The sequence below is a fragment of the Anarhichas minor genome, unplaced genomic scaffold (assembly GCF_050575085.1).
Source record: "Anarhichas minor isolate MPS153535 unplaced genomic scaffold, ASM5057508v1 ptg000004l, whole genome shotgun sequence".
Lineage (NCBI taxonomy): Eukaryota > Metazoa > Chordata > Actinopteri > Perciformes > Anarhichadidae > Anarhichas > Anarhichas minor.
In genome coordinates this window covers 12,802,702-12,829,208 of record NW_027466450.1, presented here as the reverse complement: position 1 = coordinate 12,829,208, position 26,507 = coordinate 12,802,702, and the positions used below count along the sequence as shown (strand labels likewise).

General features: G+C 42.1%; 1 protein-coding gene across 1 annotated transcript in view; it reads left to right on the top strand.

The window, feature by feature from the left end:
- Positions 1-16,335: 16,335 nt before the first annotated feature.
- LOC142969630 (fibronectin-like) overlaps positions 16,336-26,507 on the top strand; it is a 32,521-nt gene continuing 22,349 nt past the window's right edge. The window contains exons 1-12 of the mRNA XM_076109628.1: positions 16,336-16,510; positions 17,552-17,677; positions 17,811-17,948; positions 18,284-18,415; positions 18,685-18,822; positions 19,247-19,405; positions 20,016-20,213; positions 20,434-20,616; positions 20,932-21,108; positions 24,601-24,756; positions 25,156-25,284; positions 25,478-25,621. Coding sequence (XP_075965743.1) covers positions 16,381-16,510; positions 17,552-17,677; positions 17,811-17,948; positions 18,284-18,415; positions 18,685-18,822; positions 19,247-19,405; positions 20,016-20,213; positions 20,434-20,616; positions 20,932-21,108; positions 24,601-24,756; positions 25,156-25,284; positions 25,478-25,621 — 1,810 coding nt within the window. The 5' untranslated portion in view covers positions 16,336-16,380. The remainder of the gene's footprint in view (positions 16,511-17,551; positions 17,678-17,810; positions 17,949-18,283; positions 18,416-18,684; positions 18,823-19,246; positions 19,406-20,015; positions 20,214-20,433; positions 20,617-20,931; positions 21,109-24,600; positions 24,757-25,155; positions 25,285-25,477; positions 25,622-26,507) is intronic.

The following is a 26,507-nucleotide window of genomic DNA, read 5'->3' as shown; positions in this document are numbered from 1 at the left end:
CTAATAACGATGTATTAAATTAGACGAGTTGAAATAAGGGCGTCAAGTACGGTAAGATACAAACAAGACATCCTGGGCTCAGATTGAGCCGGAAGAAAGATAAACAAAATACTTCATGAAGACTTGCTGCAGAGAAATGATACATTTCAAACACAACGTGTATTTTCATTTAAATGTGTCGCCAAGGATATTTGAAGATTATAACTTTAAAGACTCATTTTCTTAGGGCACTTTCACACCTGTAGTTTGTTTCTCCAAATCAGTTGATGACTTTAGAAACATTGCTATGCAAATTAACATGGAACAACTGCAGAGTTGGCATTTTGCTCGTAACCGTGATAATAATCTGAGCAATATACCAGGCAAAACTTTACCAGCAGAATAACAAGACCTTGGCTCATTCTCCGGCTGGCTACTACTACTACTACTACTACTACTACTACTACTACTACTACTACTACTACGCAAGCATACAGTTTGCACGCTCTGCTGCATCCTAGAATGCAGCACTATTTCCAGTGGCAGATTCAGTGATGATGTCCAGTGTCTGTGTGTCTGCAACCTTGTTTTGGTGTTTTTCTTGTCTAAAAATCAATTAGTGTGGTTTAAAAATGAAAGTTTTAAGTCCAAAAAGTAATGACGTAGGTTTGACATACTTACATTGACGAATGGTTTATTTCACGGTAACACATTTTTGGGACATCTCCAAATTGCTTTAATATGACTGAGACAAAATCCACTGTCCTTACAGCAGACAGGCAGGAGACAGAGAACTATGTACAGTTATGATACTTTGCTTATCTTATTTTGTCACTTTTGCTTTGAACATTTTGCAATGTTCAACAAGTGCACACACAGACCAAGTCAAAGCTTAGCAATTCATTCATGTAATCCATTTTAAGACAAGCTAAAAACTCATATTGCTACAAAAATGATCAGAATTTTCACTTCAATAAACTGTATCTAAGCTACAAACTGCTTACTGGCAATAGATGCAATCTTTCCGCTATCTGGCAGTGGTGAAGTCATCGTCTCAACTTGATTTAGATGACTATCTTTGGGGAACCTCGATGCGCATAATGTCTGCTCAAAGCTGCCAGACATCACGGGTGATTGATCAATCATGATGTCTGATCAAAGGTCCAATCATCTTTCTACCAATCAATCAATTATTTTATGCCTTTCAGCATGCTACAGCTAGAACGTACTGCTGAGGACATTTCATCTCCAACGAATAATCTTTTGTAATCTTTCCTCCGTCTGTTAAGGCGTCCTATGGTCATTTCCATTTGTTTATGTAAATGAAGACTGTCCCTTTATATATGGAAATGGATCATAATACATTCAAAATCCTGATGTTAAAAAGTAAGGAGGAAGTCACTTTCTATGACTCACCGTCCAGATATCCACTCTGGTAGGTCTACACACACACACACACACACACACACACATACATGACAAATTCTGGGCTTCCACCTTTATGAGCTAACTGAAAAACAGCTGCCATTTGCTCACAAAGGTCAAATGAGGGGGAAAGCCTCGTATCTCTAACTAGCTGCCTGCTCCATTATCGGACTCTTCCTATATTTATGCCTATACAGTGTCTGTGTCTCATTCTCACTCCCTTTTTCTGTCTTTCTCTCCAACTTTAGTTGAGGAATAATTCAGGTTTAGTACAGCTTTGACCGTAGTCAGCTTCCAAATACATTTGGCCAATGGGGCTTTGTTTAAAACCAGCAGTGTTTACTGTTTTGGTTCACTTTGCCAGCTCTCATAGTGTCGTTTCTGGTCAAAGCAGGCAAAAAAAAACATAATATAGCAATTTAAATGATCATTGCTAACTGCCAAGCTTCTCTGTTGTTTCTCTGTGTGTGCTGGTGTGCGTGTGTGTGCGCATGTTCCTTTGCATGCATTTCACTTGGCTCAGCATCCTATGTGACTCAAACACTTTGCTCCTCCCTTCCCTCTGGGAGGGACACATTAGACACACACACACACATAGAGGTGGACCCATCTCAGTGTGGTATGGTTAAATGACAGAGCTTGAGTGTAACGGTGGTTAGGCAGAGGAGCAGAGGGCAAAGAGGAAAATAGAGTCAGCTGCTTCGACATGAAGGCAGAGAGGGAGCGCTGGTAAAACCACACCTTGGAGCCCATGAGGAGAACAAGTGGCGAATAGATGCAGATGGAAAATAAGCTCTAAGGGGCTTTTGTGCACTTCAGATTTATTTCTCAGGTTTTTATTAAACATTCTGCTATCATGTGGAAACCTCATGACTGCTCAAATTAGTGCTCCAAATCCAAGCTGAAAATTCATGTCATCCATTTTGGGCAGTGTTTTCTTTTAATGCTAGCTGCTTGACTACAAACTGACACATGCATTGAACAGTTATTTTTTATTTCTATTCTTGAAAATTGGAAATTTCATCCAACAGGGGAGGTGCATTATTCTACCAATGCTTGGAACTTGGATGTGTGTGTGTGTGTGTGTGTGTGTGTGTGTGTGTGTGTGTGTGTGTGTGTGTGTGGTGAGGAGCGAGTCATCTAAAAATCCCCCTTTACTTCTCATTTGTGAACGAACCAGCTTTGTTACTCAATCACTACCTTTCCATCTGTAGACTCTCTCTCCTCTCTCTCTATACCTAACTCCTCCTTCTCTCCTCTCTGTGTGAACTCAGATCAGTGTTGATACAAGACTTACGTATATGAAACCCCCCTCTAATGACCCACAGTGGGATCGCAGTGTTTAAGACAACACAGCGAGGGAGTCTTTGGTTTGTTTTTTCTGGCCATGATTCATAAACCCTTTAGCATCACAAATGACCCGTGACTGTCTCAAGGTCCCTCACATTCTCACTGACGTTGGAATGAAACTAAAAGCAAAGGTATAGATCAAGTGTCTGATTTGGTGAATTCCAAATCTTTTGATTGAAAATCTTACCGCCAACTTGACAGTTGCTTCAAAATTGTTTCTTTTCATCTCTTCATTGCACCTTCTTTGATCTGCTAAATTATCAGTTTGACCTCAGCCATGATTATCAGTGTCACATGAGCCTTGAGGCAGGTTTATCTTTGTACTTACAGACTAAAAGATTTGTTTACTTTTGTTTATGCATTTAGAATGCTGTCTTTCCTTTTTAGAATCTCTAAAGAAAATATGACATATTTATCTTATTATACACTGTACTGTATACTAAGTCTTTTCTGTAAAACAGAACATTCTTGAACACAAGGAAAGTTGGCAGGACTAACTGACTCTATATCTTTGTCTAAAAGACTGATATGGAGGAGGAGGAGGAGGAGGAGGGAGATGTGGGGGCAGGCGGAAGATGAAATTAGAGAGGAGATGGAGGAGTAGGAGGGAGAGGAGGCGAGAGCAGAGGAAGTGACTGAGGATAAGATAGATGTCTGAAAAAGAAAGACATAGAGGGGGAAGAGGAGGTGAAGGACGTGAAAGACGGGTAATGAGGGAAAAGAAGGAGGAGGAGGGGGTGAGGGAAGGGACTCTGATATAGAGATTGTGGATAGAGGGCTAGTCTGGCAAACTTCCTGCCCTGTGACAAGAGGAGAAAGCCAAGCTCTGTAACATGCTCTTTTCTTTTCCCTCTCCCTCTGCTTGCTCAGAAAAGTTGCCATGTTCAACTGTACTTCAACGCTCCAACTCTTTTTCTTTTGCTTCCCTGCCTGGTAATCTTCTCGCTTCTCTTTTGCATCTGCGTCATCTGAAAATGGAGTCTCGTGAGGGCTGCTAGATGATTCTATGTTTACACTTGTATCCTCTGTCTGTGCATGAGCGTGCATATGCTTGCTGCTGGGTAAAAACCTGGAAACTTAAAAAGGAAAAAGTTTCCCCCATTAACAACATTGTATTAACATAATATTCAGCACCAAAAATGACTTGCTGTACTTGTGGAACCCAGGAAAATAGTATCGAAAAAATGTTTGGTTATGTTAGATGATTCTGATGTGGTGAGCATCATGTGCATCCTGTTCAGATGAAAGCCCTGCAGCTCTCCTTGGATAAACACTAAAATATGTATTCCATGAACTTAAGAATATGTAAAAAAATAAAAATAAAAAAAAGCATCCATTAACATTGGTGTGTTTACATGACTGATACCAGTGGATGTTGCTTCCAGATTAGGTTTAAACTAACATAAAGTTGGTCTTTGTTTGTTTACCGAGGAGAGGGTGAAGCTACAGAGAGGACCAGGGGAAAGGAGAGAGAGAGAGAGAGAGAGAGATAAATAGAAACGGGAGAGAAATGAAGAGCAAAGGGGAGGAGACGAGTAGATTGAAAGGAAGAAGATAAAACACGACAAATTAGGGCATCATCTGTTTTCTCTTTGATGTGAGGAAACTCTCAAATCGGTTTTCTGCCTAGCAACCCCAGTAGAAGGCTAATTAAGTGTTTATCTCATTGGCTTATGGCCAACTGGTGAAGTGAAGGCACACACACACACACACACACGCATTTTCTGTAACTCCATCAGGAGGTCCGATCCTGCCGTTATCAGGATGGATTAACTGGGTGTGGCACTCAGATTTACACACAGAGTTACAGTAGACACACAAAAGCACACGCACACAATCGGCCTCACACACACACACACACACACACACACACACACACAAATATAGAGACATCCGCACAGAGCATCTTTTCTATAGTGGCTGCGTGGCAGATAGAGTGATGAGAGGGTTCAGCTGAAGAACGAATGAAGACATGACGGCTCTCGAGTCATCTCGGGTCACCCAGACAGGGAGGAGGATGAAACTGATTACAGACAAGAAGAGTAGAGACAATGGATAAGAAAAAGAAAGGGTGTGGACAGTGATTGAAAGAGACAGAAGAGAGAAAATAAGAAGTGTGAAAGCAAGAACTTCACAAAAGCAATAAACCAGAGAGGAGAAGAGGAAGGACATTTACCGGAGAAAGCAGAGCAGAAAAACAGATGCTTGAGAGGGTAGACATAGAAAGTAAAAGACAACCTCTGCCAGACGACTTGCACACATTTCCAATACCTCACTACTAAAAAGTCACTGCGACCCTCCTGTGTGGCTGAATGGATGACTGTAAATGTGCGTAGTGTTGTGGTTGGCAGTGGTGGTTTCCGTCCAATGTGAGCAGGGAACTGGACATGTTGAAACACATATCAGATGCACCAGATGTGCATCTCAACACACTCTAGATAGTTCTAGTTATTAAACACTGTAAGTATACATTATAACTTCAAAACAAGTCCCGTCACAGCCAAGCAGGGTTTTGAATGCTTGTTGAAGCCCATTCTATCTATTTGAGGGGATGTTTGCTAAAACATTGTATGAGCTAAAGAGAAAAGAGAAGTTAATGTGAGAACCCATGTGAGCTGGCCCGGGAATCTGGCCTGGAAAAGGTAGAAGTTGGATGTATGAGAGAGAGAAAATTCTTTCCTTGTAACACCAGCATGCGTTATATAATTAATAGCTGCTACAGCACGCCTGCTTCGTCTAGTCTGAGTCTCTTGCATGCTTATTTGCTTGCAAGAGACGTCCGAGTGCTTCAGCTCACGTTGTCCAGCTCGACTCTGCCACGCATCAGCTATTGCTGCAACGTTAGTGGATCCTTCTTGTAACATTTAGTTTGTTTCAGGTGTGTGCATGTGGGCAAACAGCGGGACGACAGCTGCAGTTTATGTGGCGTGTTGACACATAAATTGCACTATGCTACGTGAATTACAGAAGTGCCATTTGGGGCCGGCCATTGCTCTCATTTGGGTTTTCAAATCAGAGCAGACAGCCTGTGTGTGAGTACTGAATGATAAATCAGTTGTAACAGCAACCTGCACCAATGCTGGCAGAACGTTATTAGAGTAGTTTACAATGACCGCAGCTGGTGGGCAAAGAGAGAAGTTTGTGCTAAAATTGTATATGTTTTTTCAAAAAACAAAAGCGATAATGTTGCAATGTCCGAGGCAACCAAACATGCGCACGTACACACACACACACACACACACACACACACACACACACACACACACACACACACACACACACATCCAGAGCAGCAGACTATGTCCATCTATGGAGGGGAAAGTGTTACAGAGTTTACAGAATGTGAAACTAAGTTGTGAATCATTGTTATTTCCCTCGAATTTAACAACCCAAACTGTTTTTTCTCTTTATTATATTGACTCATGTGCTGGTTGTTAAAGTGCTCTAACTTTGACATACTCTCAGATACAGAAGAAAAAGCTATCCATGTAGTTGGATCTGATCTCATACAGTCTAGAAGCTTAACAAGTTCCTAATTTAATTATTTTTAATTATTAAGTGGGCGTGGTCATGTCATGTTTGCCCCCCAAAATCTACCATTTGCTGCTGCACTCCTCACTACTGAGCCATCTATGATGTGGCATTTGTCCCTTCTCATTTCCCTCTCTCTTCTCTGCACCATATATTACCAGAGGGATTAATAAAAAGCTTTGGGCAGCCTGCCCTCTATCCAACAGTCCCTCTTCTGTTCTGATAGCAGAGCAGATATTTGGGCTAAGGTCACTGCGCAACATCAGAAGAACCGACCTGATTTCTCTGTTCTGGTTCAGTGGACAGGTAGCAAAGGAAAAGAGGCTCTTCTAATAATGCAGCCCATCTAAAGACATGAAAGGAACCAAAACCTTCTCTTGATCTACTTACTGCACACATGCACACACATGCATACTTCTTTACTTTAGATTTAAATCCCCCGCTCCTCAACAAAGATCTAAGGATACAGGAATTCACACTGTTAAATCCTGCTCAAGCACCATTACATTTATATCAAATCTTTTATATGAACAGCAACGTAAACATGCTATAACAGAATTGATCACATTTGTGATGCATAAATGCACTGAGAAGTGTGCGCACACACACACACACACACGGTACACTAGTATATACACACACTGCCCCATCCCTCACTTTCTCACTGGTTTCCCTGTAATAACAGCCCAGTTGATGTATTTCCAGTGGAGTGTCTAGTACAGTACAGAGCCAACTGCAAGTGTATGAATTTCCCAGTCTGTTTCCACTCACACCAGACGGACCCATGCAGGTTATGGTGTGACACTCCAATTCAAAGAGGGGTAGAAGGAAAATAAAGCTGCAATCTATACAAACCAATACCATAAAGCTAGACGACGGGACGCTGGTAAGTAGACTCAAGCCTGCAACATGATTAAAGGATCAGTTCACAACTAAAAGGTAAGGCAGGCAAATATAATTAGTTTCTCAAATCACATCTTTAAGAAAGATTGTCCGCACGGTTATTTGCATGTGAACAGATCCGATTTGTCTGTCTAGATATCACCAACCTCTAATCTGTATGGGTTTGCATACTGTCTGTTGCAAATGGCGTTTGAATATCATTTGCAAAAATCGCATTTCTTGTATTTTGTTTTGCTGTCCAGACTTTCTAATCTGTATACACTCTGGATATGCCTAAAAAAAAGGCATCAGCATCAGTTACGTATATCAGGACCTCCTTCATTTAAAGGAAGAGCAAGGAATGGCACTGAAGGCTTTTCTTGATGGAAAATACGTTTTCTCTCTTCTCCGGACTGACTTCGGTAAGAGTTTAATTGACAGACTCATACATGCAATCACGTTGCAAACTATCTTTTTGGAAGTGCCGATCCTGCCCTTTTTTTCCAAACAAACCATCTGGCTGGAGTCGCTGAGCCACGTGTGATAACCTGTGTTGATGCCATGGCTCGTGTAAAGCTGCTTGATCTCCCTCCAACTACTCTCATAACTCAACACATTTCAGTAAACTCCTTCAGCTCCGTCTTCCCTCGTGGAAGAGGGATGGAAAAGAAATGTGATGTGAGGCAGGAAGATATTCCTCAACCTCGGATGCCACATCGCAGTGTTCTGCGCACAATGTAGTCATGATACTGAACTCTGCCCCAAGAGCATAAAAACACACATGCAAATAGATTCCCTCACTGCTCCATCCGGGACACACATACACGCAGCTCTTCCCAAAACATCTCCATCTGTAGTTATATACCTCTAATTAGAACATGACTGTGTATGACTCAGACGTTTGAGGGAAGTCATCATTTCCCAGCTGTCCTCACTTTCCATGCCCGCTGTGCTCAGTGACTGTTTTTGTAGGATATAATAATGGCTCAAGCTAACATATTTTGTGCAGGTTTTCTTCTTTCTTTCAATCTCTCTCTCCCCCCTCATTCCTTCCATTCAGTATATGGTTCAACCCCCCCCCTTTCCGCTTGGAACGGACAAGTTATGACTCTGGAATTCCTCACCAGTGTTATATGGTAACCATGGAAACCTCAATTCTGAATCTCCCTGGGTAACTAACACCAGATTTTTAGCTTCATAAAGAGTTGAGAAAACAGTCAACTCTGGCAAGTGACAACTGCCATAATAACAATATAACATATGTATCTTATTTTGATCACCTGTAAGCATAAACAATTGGATTAATAAGTCATTTTACTGGAATGAGGTAACATTATTCTCTTAATTTATTTCCTATTTCAATATTTCCCACGTAATTTATGTTTAGAAACTCGCACATATGCAAAGGATGTTAAATATTTCCAGGTCAGACAGGGGACAGCAGGGTCAGACGGGTCACTGTCTGGGGTCATACATCTCTGTTAAGTAGCCCAAAGAGGACTCTGTCCATTCAACCACTAATGCAGAGTAACATTTTTCAATCTGCCTCGACGTTTACAAGGCAAACCCCTTCTTTCCTCAATAACCAAAGGCAGGAAAAACATATCATTCTTGTCCAGGGGGTATTCTGTGTTTAGTAGAAATGGACACCTGATCTGGGAACCAACACTAAAAAATAAACCAGAGGTTGATTTGTGATCCCAGACCAGCGTCCAAATTTCAATCATGGGCCCAGACTTGTGAAAACTAGTACTTCTGCCATATATAGTGACGACGCCTCAGAGAGGCCTTTTAACACATGTTAGGAGAGTGATTATCCAGAGTCTTGGTCTGAACTGAAAACGGATGAGATTAAAATCGGTCCCCAAGTTATTGTTTCAAACGGTAAGTATAGTGTTACATATTTTGCATATTTCTGCAAACTTTTTAAAAATGCTAATGAGAATTTTTCCAAATCTTCAGTAATCAGATCTTACACGTTACACCTTTAAGGTCTTGAGTTCACTTTAATTCAATAGCCTACTATAGCACAACAGTTTGAAAACAGCTGCTCTGAGAGGCGGTGCTGTAAATCCATTTGATCCTTATTAATAGATGCTATAGGTGTGTGCAATGGCCCTCACTGAGGGCTGCTGGGAGAAAAAGGTAGAGAATATACTTTTATGGTGCCGTTAGGATACAGCACAATTCGCATCTGTCTGTGAGATCTGTTGGCTGTAACTCACACAGAGAGACCACCACACCCCCCTTGTAACTTCTAACTTCCTCTTGGGTTCCCTGCGGGGGTCGACAGCCCCAGTGCATTGTGGTCTGTCACCAGGAGATAAACCAAATGCTGCAGTGATGACGTCATCTGTCTGTTTGTTTACAGGGGGTCGAGGGGGGGGGGGGGGGCGATGGAGAGATGGGACGAAGGAAGAGGGAGGGATTGGGGACATTCGAGGAAAGTGGGGTCTTGAGAAAGACGGAGAAAGGGAGAGGAGCTGACATATAGAGAGAATGAAACAGGATGCATTCATGAGCCCTGAATAAGCAAATGTAACCCACTTCTGGACACAGTTTGTTTAGCCTGCAGTATGCATAATCAAACACTCACAGTTTTCTCTTACTGGCTGTTTGCTTTCAGAACACAGCTGCTTAGTCTATGGGTGAGCTTTTCAATTAAGTCTAGCTTCCATCTGTGTATTATTCTTTGAAGTTAACAGATATGTCAGTACTGCATACCGCATATCTCCAAAAAGTCGTCTCATTCAGGAACTACTGATTTTCCTTTGGTTTAATGATTTGGTTCGGGGGAAAGATCATGAAATATTGTCTACATGTGGGACACAGTTATTGGTAAAATGCAGAAAATACATGTCTCAGTGTAGCTCCAAAATAGCTCCAAATATCTAGAAAAGGATACAGGTCAGACAGAGAAACGTACCAACTGGGCTAGACTCAATCAAATTGACGCAAAGTCCATCAGAAAAAGTCACAACACCAACAACAAAGATAAGAACAAGAAAGATAAAAGACAGTTATACCAATGTTTCCACAGGGGCGATACCGGGGATCATACAACACCAACAAAAAGAAGAACACTTTGTTTTTTCTATCTGAAACAGTACAGACTTATTTCTCATTTAATTTGCCTAATCACAAACGGTGACGTATAAAAAAAGCTTACGAGCAACGAATGCAAGGAATGACTATTGACCAAACTTCACTTTGGGTTTAAGAATAACAAAAAAAAAAGCTTCTGATGCAATAATAAAAGGAAAATGTTGCGTAAAGCAAAGGTTTTTGATAAACAATGCAGAAATACTATTGGAACAAAACAAACAAAAGTCAAATTAAGTCGAGACCATTGATAGCCTCATATTTCTCATGTATATAGATGCATTGTACATTATGAATTGTACTAAAATGTACTAAAATGCACACGCAAAGTCTTAATCATCACATTGTTATGCATAGAACGAATAATTCACTTTTTACATTGCCACAGCAGATTGGCCATTACGTTGACAATCCTGACTGTTCCATTTTCCACATGAATGAAAAAAACATAAAGACAGTCCTCATTACCACGGCAATAACGGTGGAAGTGGTCCATGAGGTGTACATGACACACTTGGAAGTTTCCTGTCTATCCGTAAAAATTCAATGGTTAGAGATCTGAATCACTCATGTATGTGGTGTACTGTAGCTAGTTGTGGTTAGGGGGTATGTTGCTCTCACGCTCTCTTGTGACTTTTCTTGCACGTCTCCGAAGCAAAAGGCTATGAGTGAGGTCACACAGAGGGGGCAGATATCAGACTCTCCCCCACTAAAACAAATTATATTCACTCAATATGAACTGAAGTAAGATATTCAATATCTAAACATTCCTGATACTGAGAGACAAATGTTGAGAGGTGTTCCTGCGGCTACCGAATGGATGAAGGATATCAGGACAATAGTTTAGCCTTCTCAGTTGCACAATGATTTATATCACATTTCAAACCAGGTCTGACCAGCTATAAATACCGAGATTTTTTTTTGAAGATAACCAGAACTTATCCAGAACTTATCCAGCTAAGAAAAGTGTGGAGTCTGAACTCCTAATCACTCCACCTTTCCTCAGACTGTGACCTCATCTCCCTGGAGGATGGGGGAGGCTGGAGGAGGAGGAAAAGAGAAAAACAGGGGGGGGGGGGGGGGGGGAGGGAAACAGAAGAGATGTTTACAGAAGTTTTTTTTTAAATAAGACATGCAGGAAATCCTACTTGGATGAATTGGAACCTTTGTTGTAAATACATTAATCGTGCCCAGAGGATAAAGCCCTCTGAGTTCGATGATCTCCTGACTTTTCCTCGAATGCAACCATAAACCGACATTCATGCTCCCCTCAGGATGAAGTGCAATAACTTTTCCTCTCGTGCCATTATCAGGTACAATTTATATTTGTCCTATACGTTGGCTACAACTAAACACCTGCAAAACTAATGACATTGCCTTGAGCCTCAGCTGTACTTTTTGTTGAGTGCCAATTAAAAAATCTTAGCACGCTAACTGTGAAGCCAATGCAGAGGTTCCAGGACCTTGTCTTCTTTCTAATGGCCTTCAGGGGGCGCCTCCTCTGGTTACAAAAAGAAGTCTGATTGTATAGAAGTGTATGAGAAAATTACCCTACTTCTCACTTGATTTATTAGATCAGTAAACATGAGTTTATGGTCTAAAATTGCTAGTTTCAAGTCTTCTTCAATACAGCAAGATGTTCATTTAGTAAACTGAAGTTGTCTGGTCTGGGTGTTTTTGTTTTACAATTTTAACCCTTTCACGGTGTGTTTTCATTTCATGAAAATTAAGTTAGTGAAGTAAAGTTGAAAGATTTTGGTCGCCTAAAAATGTTTATTTGTACTAAGCTCCACCCTCTTGTGTCACTTCTGGTTCCAAAAAACCAAGATGGCGATGGCCTATATACTGAACTCGAGGCTTCAAAGCCGTAGTCCGCAAACCAATGGGTTATGTCACAGTGACTACATCCACTTCATATATAGTATATACTGTATATATATATATATATATATATATATATATATATATATATATATATGCTAGAAACCTATATAAGCAAACACCATACTTAATGTGCTTAAAGTGAGAGGAATGGAAACAAAGACAAGAGGTACAGGATAGAGTGAGATCCAAAGATTAAAGATGCAGTGAGGCACTCGGATAGAGGTATGCAAGAAATTCTAAAAATGGGAAACATTGTATTAAAGGAATGCTGTAAAAGAATAGTGTAAGACGAGACGAGCAAGCCAGCGGAGACTGCTCTGGGATGTTGCAACTACATGTGAGGAATGACCAACTATTCAGTGCAAGGACCAAGGGCTTTTCATGATGCTAAACCGCAGTGAGGGAAAGACCACCTAAAGAGTAACATTTTGAGGAGATTTGGAGAGGAGACGGACTTGGAAGGAAAAAGTTGGATGAAAATGTGCAGCAGCTGTACGGAGCCTTTGCAGCTGTGACCTCTTTGCTCACCCTTGTCCCGTTTCTCAGGATGATCATTCTGAGTGTATTGTGTAATGCAAATCACAAAGTTACAGTTTGATTTCCACACGTCGGCATTAAACTTCTCAAATTTCCCAACTCTCAATTTAGTCGCATCACGTTGCCTCCATTTCACTCACTACACCCACTGTCTCTTAGGATTATTCATATCTCCCACTGTCACACTGAAACTCCTCCAAAGATTTCCACACTAGTTCCTTTAACATCACATATTTCTCTCTCTCTTTTCGTCTCTCTGTCCTCTCCATTTCATTTTCTCTTCTCCCAGTCCAGCTCTTACATCCTCTGCATAAGGCCATTCACATTGTAAGGTTCAATGAAGATAAGCTCAGTACAGTCTCATGTCTATTTTTGTGTATGGGACTGTCAACAATGTAACCAAGTTGTGTACTGGAAATGATTGTCGCTGTTTTCATTGTGACCATGCTGATTCACTTTTAATGTCGAATTACCACATAAAACCAGTCCTCATAACCATAGGAATGTTGGTATATTCATATATGAAGCCACAGTGGGCAGTGAGCTTGCACAATGACTAGATAATGGCTTTAAAGCAGAAAGTGGTTTGGAGATGGTAACCACAGGGAAACTAGTTCTCTTTGGGGTAGTCGTGTGAGGGGGTAAAAGAGACAAAACTGTTGTCAGTAAATAATGATGAAAAAGCTACTTTACCATATTTTGGACAAACTTAGCATGTCAAAGTATGAAATGCTCGCAGATGAAAGAGTCAAAGGGCTCGAAAAGATGCCACCACCTGGAGAAAATGTTATATTTTGTATTTTTTTTTCTTTAAATGCATTTTAGTATAACTTAATCTCACTACATAAGATTGATGACAAGGATTAAGTCATTACTATCGCATTATGTAATGACACTTATATTGTTTTCCTCTCTTCTGAGGCGTGGATGAAGTTGATTGTACCGCCGCGGTGTCACAAGCTCTAAGTTCAAGTTCAAAACAGAAACATGCCAATGCCTCCGTGGTTAATGAGAAGCACACTCACGGTCAGTAGTTTATCAGATGACCTTTTCACCTCTTTACCTTCATGTGACATCGCCATCCAACAAACATGTCCATATATAGATGGGTGTAATATGAGATATAGATGAGTGTTTTAGTTGTATATGCAGGTAGATTGCATTTACACAGTTAGTCTGTAACTGAAAACATATGTGGAGCTTCTCTGCTCAGAAGTGATGTTTTCTCACTTCTTGAGCTCAACATATTGTAAAACATGTAGCCTCACAAAATGTGAAGACGCAGACATGTCTGTGTTACAGTAAGCCAACATGCCAGCCAACAGATTTCCCATGCATGGGACAAAAATGTAACAGATCAGTCCTAAGGCGAATAAAAATAACTTCCCTCATAACTAATCATAGTGCGGAGCAAATGCTCAATAAAAGACATTGATAACGCAAATGTCACAGGAGAGCCAAATGATGCCGACACCTCGTCGACACCCCGTAGATTCCCTGACACACATAAGATAAGCCACATGGCCTCAGCTACAGAGTCTGCACTCCCTTTTCACCACGGCTTGATTTGCCAGCTGACTGACGATGTATCTGTTTTACCGCTGTGACATTGCGGCTGGTGCCATGACAGAGGAAATATTGACACCAAGTGAGCTGTTTTTCATTTTTCATACATCGTGTGTCAACGACGATGTATAGAGGGTTAAATGATTTTGTTTTGGGTTTTGTTTGACTGTGCTGAAGAAGTGTCTGCATCATCATTTAGGTGGGACATGCATTTTAACACTTAATTCCAAGATGGCCTGTTTTTGTCATCCTCTTGTTGTTCTGTTTATGTATTGTCTCATGTCTTTCAATAAAAATAAAACAAATTCCAAGATGGACTCAAGGGAGTCACAAAACAACCGTTTCTGTTATTGACGAGAAATTCAGGAACTCACCATGGATGACTGTTTCAACCTCAGAATGTTCTGGAAGTGACTAAAGACACTGCAGGAAGTTTGCACTCATAGAGAGGGGGAACCAATGAGTGACTAGGCAAAACAGCAACATTACTGTAGGTTTCCATTTAAAACCTACAGTAATGTGGACAGAAAATACAATCAACACGGAGCAAAAGGGACAGAGTGACAGTGCTACAGAAAACTATTACTGTTCCAATTGCAGAATAAAACTAAACAAAAATGCCCAACTGACCTAAAATGGGCTTTTCTAAAAATGTGTCAACTTTGAAAGGCTTTTCCCAACACAAAGAAGTACTGAAGAAGCAGCACTAATCAAAATAAAGAACGCTAAGGACAGATAAATAGTTCCCCTCTTGCTTTAAATGGTGTTGAAGACTTAAACTGGACAAACAGATGTAAATAAAGCCAATGACAACGACTAGCATGAGAAAAGAATTGATTACAACTGATAAGGAAGCACAGAGAGTGAGTCGGAGAGGAGAGGAGCAAGAGAGAAAAAGAAAATTGATCTTTTAACTCGCACATTACTGTTAGCTTGCATCACAGAGAACTCATTTTGATGAAACTCCTGGATATATAAACAATTTCCAGACTTTGAAACTCTAGGCTACTGGAGACTTTCCAGATGCTGGAAACCTGACCTGATTCCTGCAGATCACCACCAGGACTGTGTAAAACCTAAGGGCCAATATACTGCAGAGGATCAACGTCCTAGGTTGGGCTGCTGAAATAACATGAACCAGCAATAAGTCAACTCTCGATGACAATATCACACAACAATAAAGACACAGACCCCTAGATTTCTGATGGTGGATATAAATTTGAGCAAAAAGAAGTGGGAGAGGCTTCTTTTCTTGTTTCTTTAACGCCGTCTCTCAATATGAATTGTCATGTTTAGGACAGCAGTGAGGGACATGAAGCTTCTGCCCTGTTATAAGGATACAACAAGACCCCTTTCTGGCTCTAAATACATGGTTTCAAGCACAAAACAATCACAACATTTTACTTACATCTACTTTTAAACACACCTGGGACTCTTCAGACACAATGTGGGCAGATGGTTGTATAGGTGACTGTATAAGATAACAGTAAAATTAGGCCTAGAGGAGATTTGAGTTGTCCTTGGATGAAATTTTAAAGATAGAGAGCAGGCAGAGGACAGCCTTGTGGCCAACAGGGTCCTGAACTCCAAACTTTTACAGCGAGTGGGATGGTTCTGGATCCAGGCCCCTACATCTTTAACTGGGTAATTCAAATCTGCTAATGGGGCACTGCCTCTGTATCATGATATCAAAGACACATCGAAGTGTGTTTGCCTCTGTGTTGCGGGTTGCCTGGAGACAATTTTATATAATATTTCTGTCTTGCCTCATAGGTATAAAAAAAGAGTAAGAGAAAGACCTGGAATTTGTAACCATCTTTGTTTCGTAAAAGTTGATCTGCCCTCTTCGTCTACGTGCTGCATGGGTAGTCGGTCTTTTTGTTGGACCTCCCTCCTCCGGCTGAAACTAAGCCATGCCCAGATAAATCACTCCCACCGACTGGTAACCTGCACACTGCGGCCGCAGACTGGAGAGGAGCAGACTGATCTGGGAGGTTGGAGCGCGGCAGAAAAATAAGCGTTGCACTGGAACCGACCTCTCTCTCCGCCAATCGGTGAACTAAACTGAAAGGAGCACCTGTACCCGCGTTCTGCAACAGCCGGGTGGCTCGCATTTAAGAAAGTATGTCCGGCAGCACCATAGCCAGGGTGCTGGTGGCGCTCTGTATCGGGAGCGCGGTGAACTGTATGCCCAGAGGAACGCACAGGAGTCGGCGACAAGCGCAGCAGCATCAGGTCTCCTCCGTCTCTCAGGGTAAGTGTTTTACCCGAGTTATTAGTCACAAGAGAGATTTGGTGTTGCAGTAAATGGCTTCTTAGCTGGGGGCCACCAGAGGTCACTTGACGGACCTCACAGGTTGAGGGTAAATGATTAAATTACAGTTCATTTTGATCATGCGTTTGGCATTTTTAGTTGTAAGCAACATGTATTTTCTATAATACACATCTTTTCAGGTCATGTGTCTATAGTGTCATTTTTGAAGGATTTGCAGTTAAATCGATTGGAAGCTCCATAGATTAGGTAATGCATTGTGTATTTGTTTGAGAAACGCCACAAAAAGCACAATCAGTCTCTATGATTGGATCATTGGAATCATTGAATTAAACTCAAAAACAACAGTAAAAAACCGTTTCTGATCTCCTCAACTTCATCCGTGTGTGAATGCTAATGATCCAAGCTTCTGAGAGAGAGAAAAAAAATAGGCCCAAGTAAAAACTCTTGGCTTCAATTTTAAAGTTGGGAAAAAAAAAAAAAAAAAGATGCTGTTGACATGTGAAGTCATGAGATGTGAACAAAGAACATGCCTGGTGGGGGAGAGAAAGAGTAAAGGTGGATATAATTCTCCACTCTGTGCAACTGATGTAATACTCCGCCCTGGGGGCCTTATGAAGTCGAGTTAACACATTCAGGGTCAATTTCACAGGCATGGGTGGAGTGTTTATATGTTTATTCCAATGTGGGGTTTGCTTCTTTTGCTATATATATAAAAACATGTTTGTCTTCTAACCAATAATACTGCTCTATGTGTTTTGTTGTTATGGGCTCTACCATTTTCCAGTGGCTTCATTTGTCTTTCCACTTTGAAACAGGACATGGTAAGCAGGTACAGTGTTTTGGGGGTGTGTGCGAGGGTGGAGTGTGTTTTCTCTCGCTCACATTTTCCCCTCCACTCTGTGTGTTTTAGTGTAAGAGCAAAGGGAAGCGGTGCGTTTCATTTGACCTCCTGCTGCCTGATTCTAGCTTGTGCCAAAGTCTCATTAGCTGTATTTTTTTCTGTTCTCTTTTTTTGGTCAGATGGTTGTGTAGAGAATGGTCAGTTATATGGTATTAATGACCAGTGGGAACGACCATATTTGGGCAGCATTCTGGTCTGTACCTGCTATGGAGTCGCTGGCATCAAGTGTAAAAGCAAACCTGAAGGTTAGTTTTGTGTGTATTGTTCTCATTTCTTTTTTTAAAGCTTTGTTCAAACATCCCCACATCAGTCCATCTTCACTTCCCTCAAAACAAACATAAAACACACCCTTTTTCCCATTGTCCCCCCCCACTGTAGCAGAGGAAAAGTGCTACGATAAGATCAACCAGCAGTCCTACACTGTGGGAGAAACCTATGAGAGACCCAAGGACGGCATGATCTGGGACTGTACCTGTATCGGATCAGGGAGGGGCAAGATCAGCTGCACCATCGGCAGTAAGTCTGTGTTTTTGTTTTCTGTGAGTGCCGGCTCTACAAGGAGCTGCCCACGCTGCCATTAACTGTTAACCCCAGACCACACATCCTAGCTCATGTGTTTCTGTGTATATCCTGGCCTACCAGTCCAATGCCAGTAAACTGGTTAATCTCCATATTCTCCTCAGCTGATCAGCAACTGGTGCTGTACAGCTGTTAGCAGATAGCCCGGTGGTTAGATAATGGGAGAAATGTCTGAGTGTGTGTGTGTGTTTCTTTTGCTTTCTTTCTGTGCAAACACACACATGCACATTGACCTCAGTCTAAATTCGTCTTTTTTCTTTCTGTCTACCCAGACCGCTGTCATGAGGGTGGGGCTTCATATAAGATTGGTGACACCTGGAGGAGACCCCATGAAACAGGAGGCTACATGTTGGAGTGTGTCTGTCTGGGTAACGGCAAGGGAGAGTGGACCTGCAAACCTGTCGGTGAGTCATTCACACAGCCACTGACTAACAGGCGACTGGATTTACCTGCTGGGAAAACTGTCTGATTTTTAGTTTGCCAGAAAAATTTGGGATGATTGATTCGATTATTATGTATTCATCATTCTCTTGTGTTTCAAAGTCAGTTAATGAATAAACTTAATTTTCAGGGTATTTTTGTATTGAGTGTTTGGTACAAAAAGATTTGATTAGTCAAAAATAAAAAAGGTTTTTAATTGATTTAGTAGCTCACGAGTCTCTGTTTCCTGCAGCTGAGCGATGCTACGACAACTCAGCGGGATCATCCTATGTTGTTGGGGAGACGTGGGAGAAGCCGTACCAGGAATGGATGGTGGTGGACTGCACCTGTCTGGGAGAAGGAAGCGGACGCATCACATGCACTTCCAGAAGTAAGAAACCCTTTCTTTCATCTGTCGGACTGTCACCTGTCCTGCCACTGTGCGTAATCTGTACGGGACAGAGCAGCATCACAACAATTGTTTTTTCAATTAGGACCATTACTTGCCTCCTTAATGATGCTGGCTGATGTAACAGATGAGAATGAACGTTACTCCCTGTTGGCTTGTTGTCGCATGCAAGACTTTAGGGAGGCCTTAGATGTTTTCGTGTCGGAGGTTATCAATAAATTGTTATCATGCATTTGTTGAACAAGTTATCAACAAAGTCTCAAGGCACAAACATGGAAACAGCTGGTGGCCAGGAGGAATTACTCCCCACAGAATCGCTGCAGACTCCCATCCAAATAGGGCCACAATGCCGTCTCACAGTTTCGATCTATTTCTAATGAATCCCTCTCGTTCACTTCTCTCCTAGATCGCTGTAACGACCAGGATACTCTGACCTCCCACCGCATTGGAGACACCTGGACCAAGACAGACGCCCAAGGCCACTCGCTCCAGTGTCTGTGCACCGGTAACGGCCGAGGGGAGTGGAAGTGTGAGCGACATGCTTCACTTCATACCACTAGCCTGGGTGAGAACTGAATGATAATATGCCTGTCCCTTTTGTTTTCTCCTGCTGTGTGAGTGGAGAGAAGAATGTATACCAGAGACAGATGCTGTGAGGTGGGAGAGATACGAAGTGGCAAGCGTTGAAGTGAGAAAGACGGGTCTGTTAACTCATGACCATGACCTCATGAGAAAGGGAGGAGCTGAACAGGGAAATGCGAAGGGAGAAATGAAACATGGGAAACCTGGTGGGAGAAATGTGCTTGAAGTGGTTTGAAGTGATTGCTGGGTGTGAGACAGGAACACGTGCTTGTCGTGACTCGGGGACAGTAAACTCATTGAAAGCTTCATTGTAGCCGACGCGGTACAGTGCTGTTTCAGTTGAAATGAAAGACAGATATTTATTTTAGTTCGTATGTTATACAGTACAACACACCAACTATATGTTGTTTCTGCCGAAGTCATGCATAGGCCTTAACTCCAGTGACCGTTGCATGTTCAAAGGTGTTTGTTCTGGTGTTTAAATTAAGTACATTTCTTATGTTTTAGCTGCATCATCACCTAATAGGTCGATTTTAATTTGGGAAGTTTTTATGTGATGTCACCCGTGACCTGGATCCAACGTTTCATTCCAGGCACTGGCTCTCGTGTGATCACTAACATCCAGCCTGCGGTCTACCATCCCGCCACTGTTCCTGAGCTTCCCCAGGAGGGTCCCTGTCGGATGGATGCAGGACTCTCCTACTTCATCGGCCAGCGCTGGATGAAGAACCAGGGAACCAAGCAGTTGATCTGTACCTGTCTTGGCAATGGAGTCAGCTGTGAACAGTGGGGTAAGAGATGTTCCTTCTGTCTTTACAAATCAACAGCGTTCACCAATAGTGGCCATCATTTTATAAGAATTTTGTCGACTGGAATGCAACAAGCTCACTGTGGAGTTGTACGATTTAAGGACACAACCCAGCACGTGAATGCAACTGAGGTGATGAGCTCATGGTCATACCTGTATGTTTAGTCATTACTTTATCCGTGTGTGTTCCTGTCTTCATACAGATGGACAGGCTCCAGTGTACGGTGGCAACTCCGGAGGTCAGCCCTGTGTGTTTCCCTTTGCCTACAAGGGGAAGACCTACCACTCTTGTATCTCTGATGGACGCAGTGATGGACAGCTCTGGTGTTCCACCTCCTCTGACTTCGAGACAGACCAGAAATATTCTTTCTGTACAGAGAGGAATGGTGAGCAGATGTGTTGAATGCTATTAAAGGCGGGACTTCTGAAGTGAAATTGGTAGTAAACAAGGACAACAACAACCTTGATTTAAAAGAGCGCATATAAATGTACTCAGCTGTAGCTAATTAGCTCTACACATACTGGTGTACCGTTATTATTTTGACATTCGACCCTGGCAGTGCCTCAGCAAGCACTTGCTTCTTATCTGAAGTGTGTGATTATGCTTGGTAGTATGTATAAAACAGGAGTTGTATTGGGGGTTGGATGTCGATAACTATATAGTGATGACAATTTATACGGCTGTGTTTTTCTTTTAACAGTAATTGTGACAACACGGGGCGGTAATTCGAATAGCGCTGTCTGCCAGTTCCCCTACCTCTATAATGGCCGAAACTACACCGACTGTACTGCAGATGGTCGTAGAGATGGCATGAAGTGGTGTGGAACCACAACAGACTATGATGGAGAACACCGTTTTGGATTCTGTCCCATGGCTGGTAAGTCTGTATGTGGGTGTGTGCGTGATGGAGAGAGAGGAAGGGGGACAGAGAGACTCCATCTGTGCATTCCAATACCCTTACTACCATACTGTTTAGTATGCCAGAAAGATATGTCCTACTGCATCCGGTTGCATTTTGCAGTATGCAAGCTAGCATGCTTTTCCGGCTATTCTGACCCACAATCCTCTGCGCAGCAGATATATGGCGGAGTAGTATGTTTCCAATTGAATGCATACTGCATGCAACAGATCCATCATTTGTAAGGGCAGCTGCAGTATGTATTGAAAGTTAGTTAGTTGGGATTTGGAATGTAGTCCAAATGCTGGGGCTGGAGATGGTGGTGTGACACATGTAGGCCACACTATTATAGATGACATTTTAAAATATCATTCAAATGTCCGTTTAAAAAAAAGGAAACAAAACAAAAATAACTTTAAAAACTATTTTTCACACACATTAGTTTCCAAAATGTTTGTTTTCTCGCCATAGGGGCCACTAATGTGATTAGCACAGCTAATTACAATATCCCTCCTACTCTTAAGTAAAATGTATCTCCGCCCAGTCTGAATCGGCGCACAGCCTTTGTAATAACACTATTCTTTGGCAATTAAAAGATTTGAATGGCAACCTTATTTAATTTACATAAAAGCTATTATCAGATTGATGTTAAAAAGGAGTCGGGGCTGATGGCGCAGACATCTAATTTACAGTTCTTACACCTTTATTTATTTATAGCGTAGCCAAACTCGCATTGAAGTCACTGCCTAGTGAGAAATGTGTTGTTGTGTTGTTTAGGTGTCAATTAGGTCTCCACAGGTAACAAAAGAGGCTGACACACTAGGGGGTAATTAACACTGCACTAATGTCTGTGAAGGAGTAATGATATGGTAATGATGATACCGACATGCCATTTAACAAAGAGAGACACTTCTTTAGATATCAGGCGAATGCATGTTGATGTCTGAATGAGATGCCTGATAGTCTAATTTATAAAAAAACAACAACACATAGTCATGTTGAGTAATGCCAAAGCTAGTTGATACAAACACAGCTGCGTAGTCACAACAAATGGGACTTCTTAGGCATTGCTGTGAATGTCCGAGATCCCGGCTAGCTAACATGATTGTAGACGAGCACTGAGGTTTATCTCAGGCATTGCTCGAATTTAGTGTGTACAGACGGATGTAAAACAATATCCTCAAATAGGAAGGAAGATTAGCTCTGCTTTAAAGAAAAAAATCCTTCTTACTGCTTTCTACATCAAAGTAGACGGTCAGAAGATGGAATAGTCTGTTTGGCAGCAGTCTGTAAGATGTGGAAACATCTAGAAGACTTATCTGACATAAAGCAGTCTTTGAATTCTAAGAAAAATGCAGCGCTGGATTCATTTTATCTCGTAACAACTTATCGTTTGTAGTTTGTTAATGCAGCGTGGCAAGACAAATAGGCGAGCATTTTAGGAAGTACAAACTTTTTTTTAACTCTGCTCTGAAGTCAAAGGATTTGGTTGTGTGCAGAGGTTTAGAGTTAACACGGGTGCATGTGGACAGCCTATAGAATAATAATCCTTGTTTTATGTTGTACTTAGCGAGCACATCGCAAGTGATGGGATAATAGATTGTGCTGATTTCTTGGGTTTTTTCAAAGCTACAATTTTCTCCAGAATTCCTTTTTATTTGCCTACTTCAATCCTGGGACCGACACCCTGTTGTTAACAACACCCTCTCGAGATTCAAAGAGGGGGAAAAAACCTCCGTTATGCCCTTTAGCCAGTGCCAGAGCGGGTTGTCTGTGTTACAATCAGTCCAGCCATCAAAGCAGCAGGGGGTCTTTGATATTGACATTAATGGCTTCACAGGGATTGTCAAAACAAACATGGTACTTGAGCTGTTAATGGCGGTGTTTTAAAGAACAGTAATAGTCTGGAGCCCCTTCTGCTCCACCTGTGGCAGTCCTCCGGGGAGAGTCTGGACAGGCTGATCTGGTGTCTGTCATGTGCTCTTGGGATGGTAGGGGCTCTGTCTCCACCACCATTATGCAAACTGCACCATTTAACATTCTTAGATCAGCTGTTTTCTCTCTACCTCAAAAACAATTGAAAAATAAGACTATAATTATTTGTATCGGCCCCTCTTCAACAAGATCACCAGAGCTTTGGTTTTTCCTCTGCATCTCAGCTGGAATCTCCTGTCATACCATCAAGCAGTGATCGGTTTTGCCTGGAGGAAATTGTCCCTGGCTGCAAAGCAATGTCCAAACCACCAGTTAAGTTTTAAATGGCCCCTTTCAGAGTCATTAAAAAGAGTAGTTCAATTACCATAAGAAAATATCGACTGGTTTTAAAGAGATCATTGAGTTGATGCCAAATACATTCAGACCTTTTGGAACAGATTGAAGCCGTTCCATGCTTGGAGAACAGATTTTACGTTGGGAAAAGCAGCAGGTCACCCTCTAGCTACAACTGGGAAGGGTGGGGTGAAAACGCATCCAGACATTGTCTCCAATCATTTTAAGCCATACTGATAGCACAGGAGAAGCCCTGGCCGGCAATTAAAGAGACATTTACAATATAATGAATGTACAATGACAATAAAATAACCTTGTAACCTTGTTCACCAGCCGCTACTTGGATCATTCAAATGCTAAAGTAGCTTGAGCCCCAGGCCTGGCTACTGCACATCAAAAACCACCGCCTGGGTACTTGACTATTCCCTACCATGTCCATAAAAATCTCCGGCCCCTGTATTTCTGCCCCAAGCCACAGCTTTGTTGCATAGCCACCAAACCAAGTCCAAATGATCTTTAGTCCAAGGAACCAGATGGTCTGGCTCTGGTCCAGACTCTGCATGCCTAAGACAAGTTTGGGCTGGGCTTGAAGACAATATATCTGCCCTTTATCTCTACCTCCACCTCCCCCCCCCTGTATGGAGTGTCGAACGTTCATTCATGCACCAGGCTTGCAGTTTAAGCAGAAAGACCTATGCAGGTTTCTATCTTTCCTGAATTAAAAACTACTCGCTCTTTTAATTACGGGAGAACATATGGTGAACACACACACAGCCATTCATATACACAAGGACATGAGACAGCCGTGTCCGGCTTCCAATCCAGGAAAATCTTCTTCTTTTCTATGGACACAGGTGTTCTGTGTTGGCTGTATCCTCTCTACGACCTTGTGCAGTAATTGTAGGGTAGAATCTCCAAGGAAGATCATTCATCATAGTGAATTGTGTGTGTTTTTATCTCAATGTCGGTATGCACTGCTTGCGTTACTAACAAGATGTATGATGTGTTTCCTAGCATGTCTTTGCATCTGATTATTTTGTGTGTCGTATTTGGTGGTTTTGTGTTTTCAACTTAAGTATGAGTTTATTGTTCCAGTTTTTCCCCAAAGTCCAAACTTGATTTTGAGCTGAAGTGAATCAAGAACACAACATATTTGCATGGGCTTTTGTAACTTTTTTGTTGTTGTCCTTCTGTGTCTTCTAGACCATGAAGAAGTGTGTACGACCAGTGAAGGGGTGATGTACCGCATGGGAGAGCAGTGGGACAAACGGCACGATGTTCTGGGTCACATGATGCGATGTACCTGCGTCGGCAATGGCAGAGGAGAATGGAGTTGTGTTGCTTACTCCCAGCTTAAAGGTTTGTGTTTGTGTGTGTGTGTTGCAGCGAGAGATGGAATAGGTTACATAGAGGAAGAACAGGTGGCTGACGTGGCGGTGTTTTTGTCTGTAATAATTAGAGAGTGATATTAGAATACTCTGAGTGAAGAGGTGAAAGGTCACAGGTGACAAAACCACTCTCCTGCCAAAAGGTTAAAAAGCGAGGCTGCACACCTGCGCTTTATGGGGCTTCAGCTGCACCTGCATCACAGAGACGCACACCTACAAACACACATACACACACACACACACACACACACACACACACAGTTCAGAAGAGCAGCTGTGCAAAAGCAGTGAGGTACTTCGAAAAGAAGTTACATTTTGACTTTTCTCCTGCATGCCAATGCATATATCTGTGTTTGTTTGTCTGTTGCAGACCAGTGTATTGTGGATAGTCTGACCTATGAGGTGAACCAAACCTTCACTAAACAACATGAGGAGGGCTACACGATGAACTGCACCTGCTTTGGACAGGGCCGTGGTCGCTGGAAGTGTGATGCCGTTGGTGAGTTTACCTTGTTACAATCATTTAGCCGATTTCACCGTCCAAATTCGGTTAGAAAATTGCAATTGCAAATTTTCATTAATAATTCTGTTTCCATCACTTCCACAGATAGATATGCACCATTATTGCCAGCTGCCCGAACTGTATTGTGTGGTCCCTGTTACACCATCTGGTTTTATGACTCTGTCCTCAGATCAGTGCCAGGAGCCGGAGTCGAGAGCCTTCTATAAGATTGGGGAGTCTTGGGATAAAGTCATCCAAGGAGTCATGTACAAGTGCTATTGCTATGGCAATGGCGTCGGAGAGCTCAGCTGCGAGCCCCAGCAGTCCTACCCCGGTAAGATGTTAAACACATTAGGGTTCAGCAATGTAGTGATATTGTGTATATACTGTAAGACAATATACATTTGTCACCACTGAGAAATGTTGCCAAGTCTATAGAAGCTGTGCCTTTGACGTATCTTTTTTGACTCCTGAACCTGTCTCAGTCCCTGGTACTATTTTATGATGTTGACTGCTGTTTCAGACTTGGTTGCACCTCTCACCATCTAATTTTAGTGTCGGTAAGGCTTTGGGTCTTTTTAAATAGTACAGCCAGATTGATGCCTAGTATGAATTCTGGTATTGTACAGGGTAAAAGGATGAAATGTTAGCGGTAGCTGTCAAAACGTAATCTGCAGAAAGTGATGGTAATATGAGCCAACAAATTACGCGCCATCTCCTGCAGGGAAATGTATTTGTTTAAGTCACCTTGAAAATGAGGCCCTTGACTTTGATGTGAAACAGACAGCGATGGGAGGGGGTGTGATTTCCTCTTTAACAGATGCACCCCCTACTTTGAGCCTTTGTTCTTCCTAGCATGTGGTACATCCCCTGTGCTGTTGCCACAGCTGTACAAAACATCACAGTGCACGTGCGTGTGTATATACCCCCCCCCCCCCCCCCCACACACACACACACACGCCTACCACATGCACACATTTAAAGCCTGTTGAACAACAGTTTTGTGGATTTTAGCAATCACTTTAAATTGAACATCGTGTCTTAGAGTTTAAGCACTTAGTCAGCATTATATAGAATAAAGTCATGCTTCATTACACAACATTATGCAGCCGTGATGGTTAAGTTACCTCATTCCTGCTGACTGGAAACCAAGCTGGGCTAGTCGGCAACACTGCACACCAACGTTTTGCAAAATAAAGCTTTCACACAGTTCTTTCTTG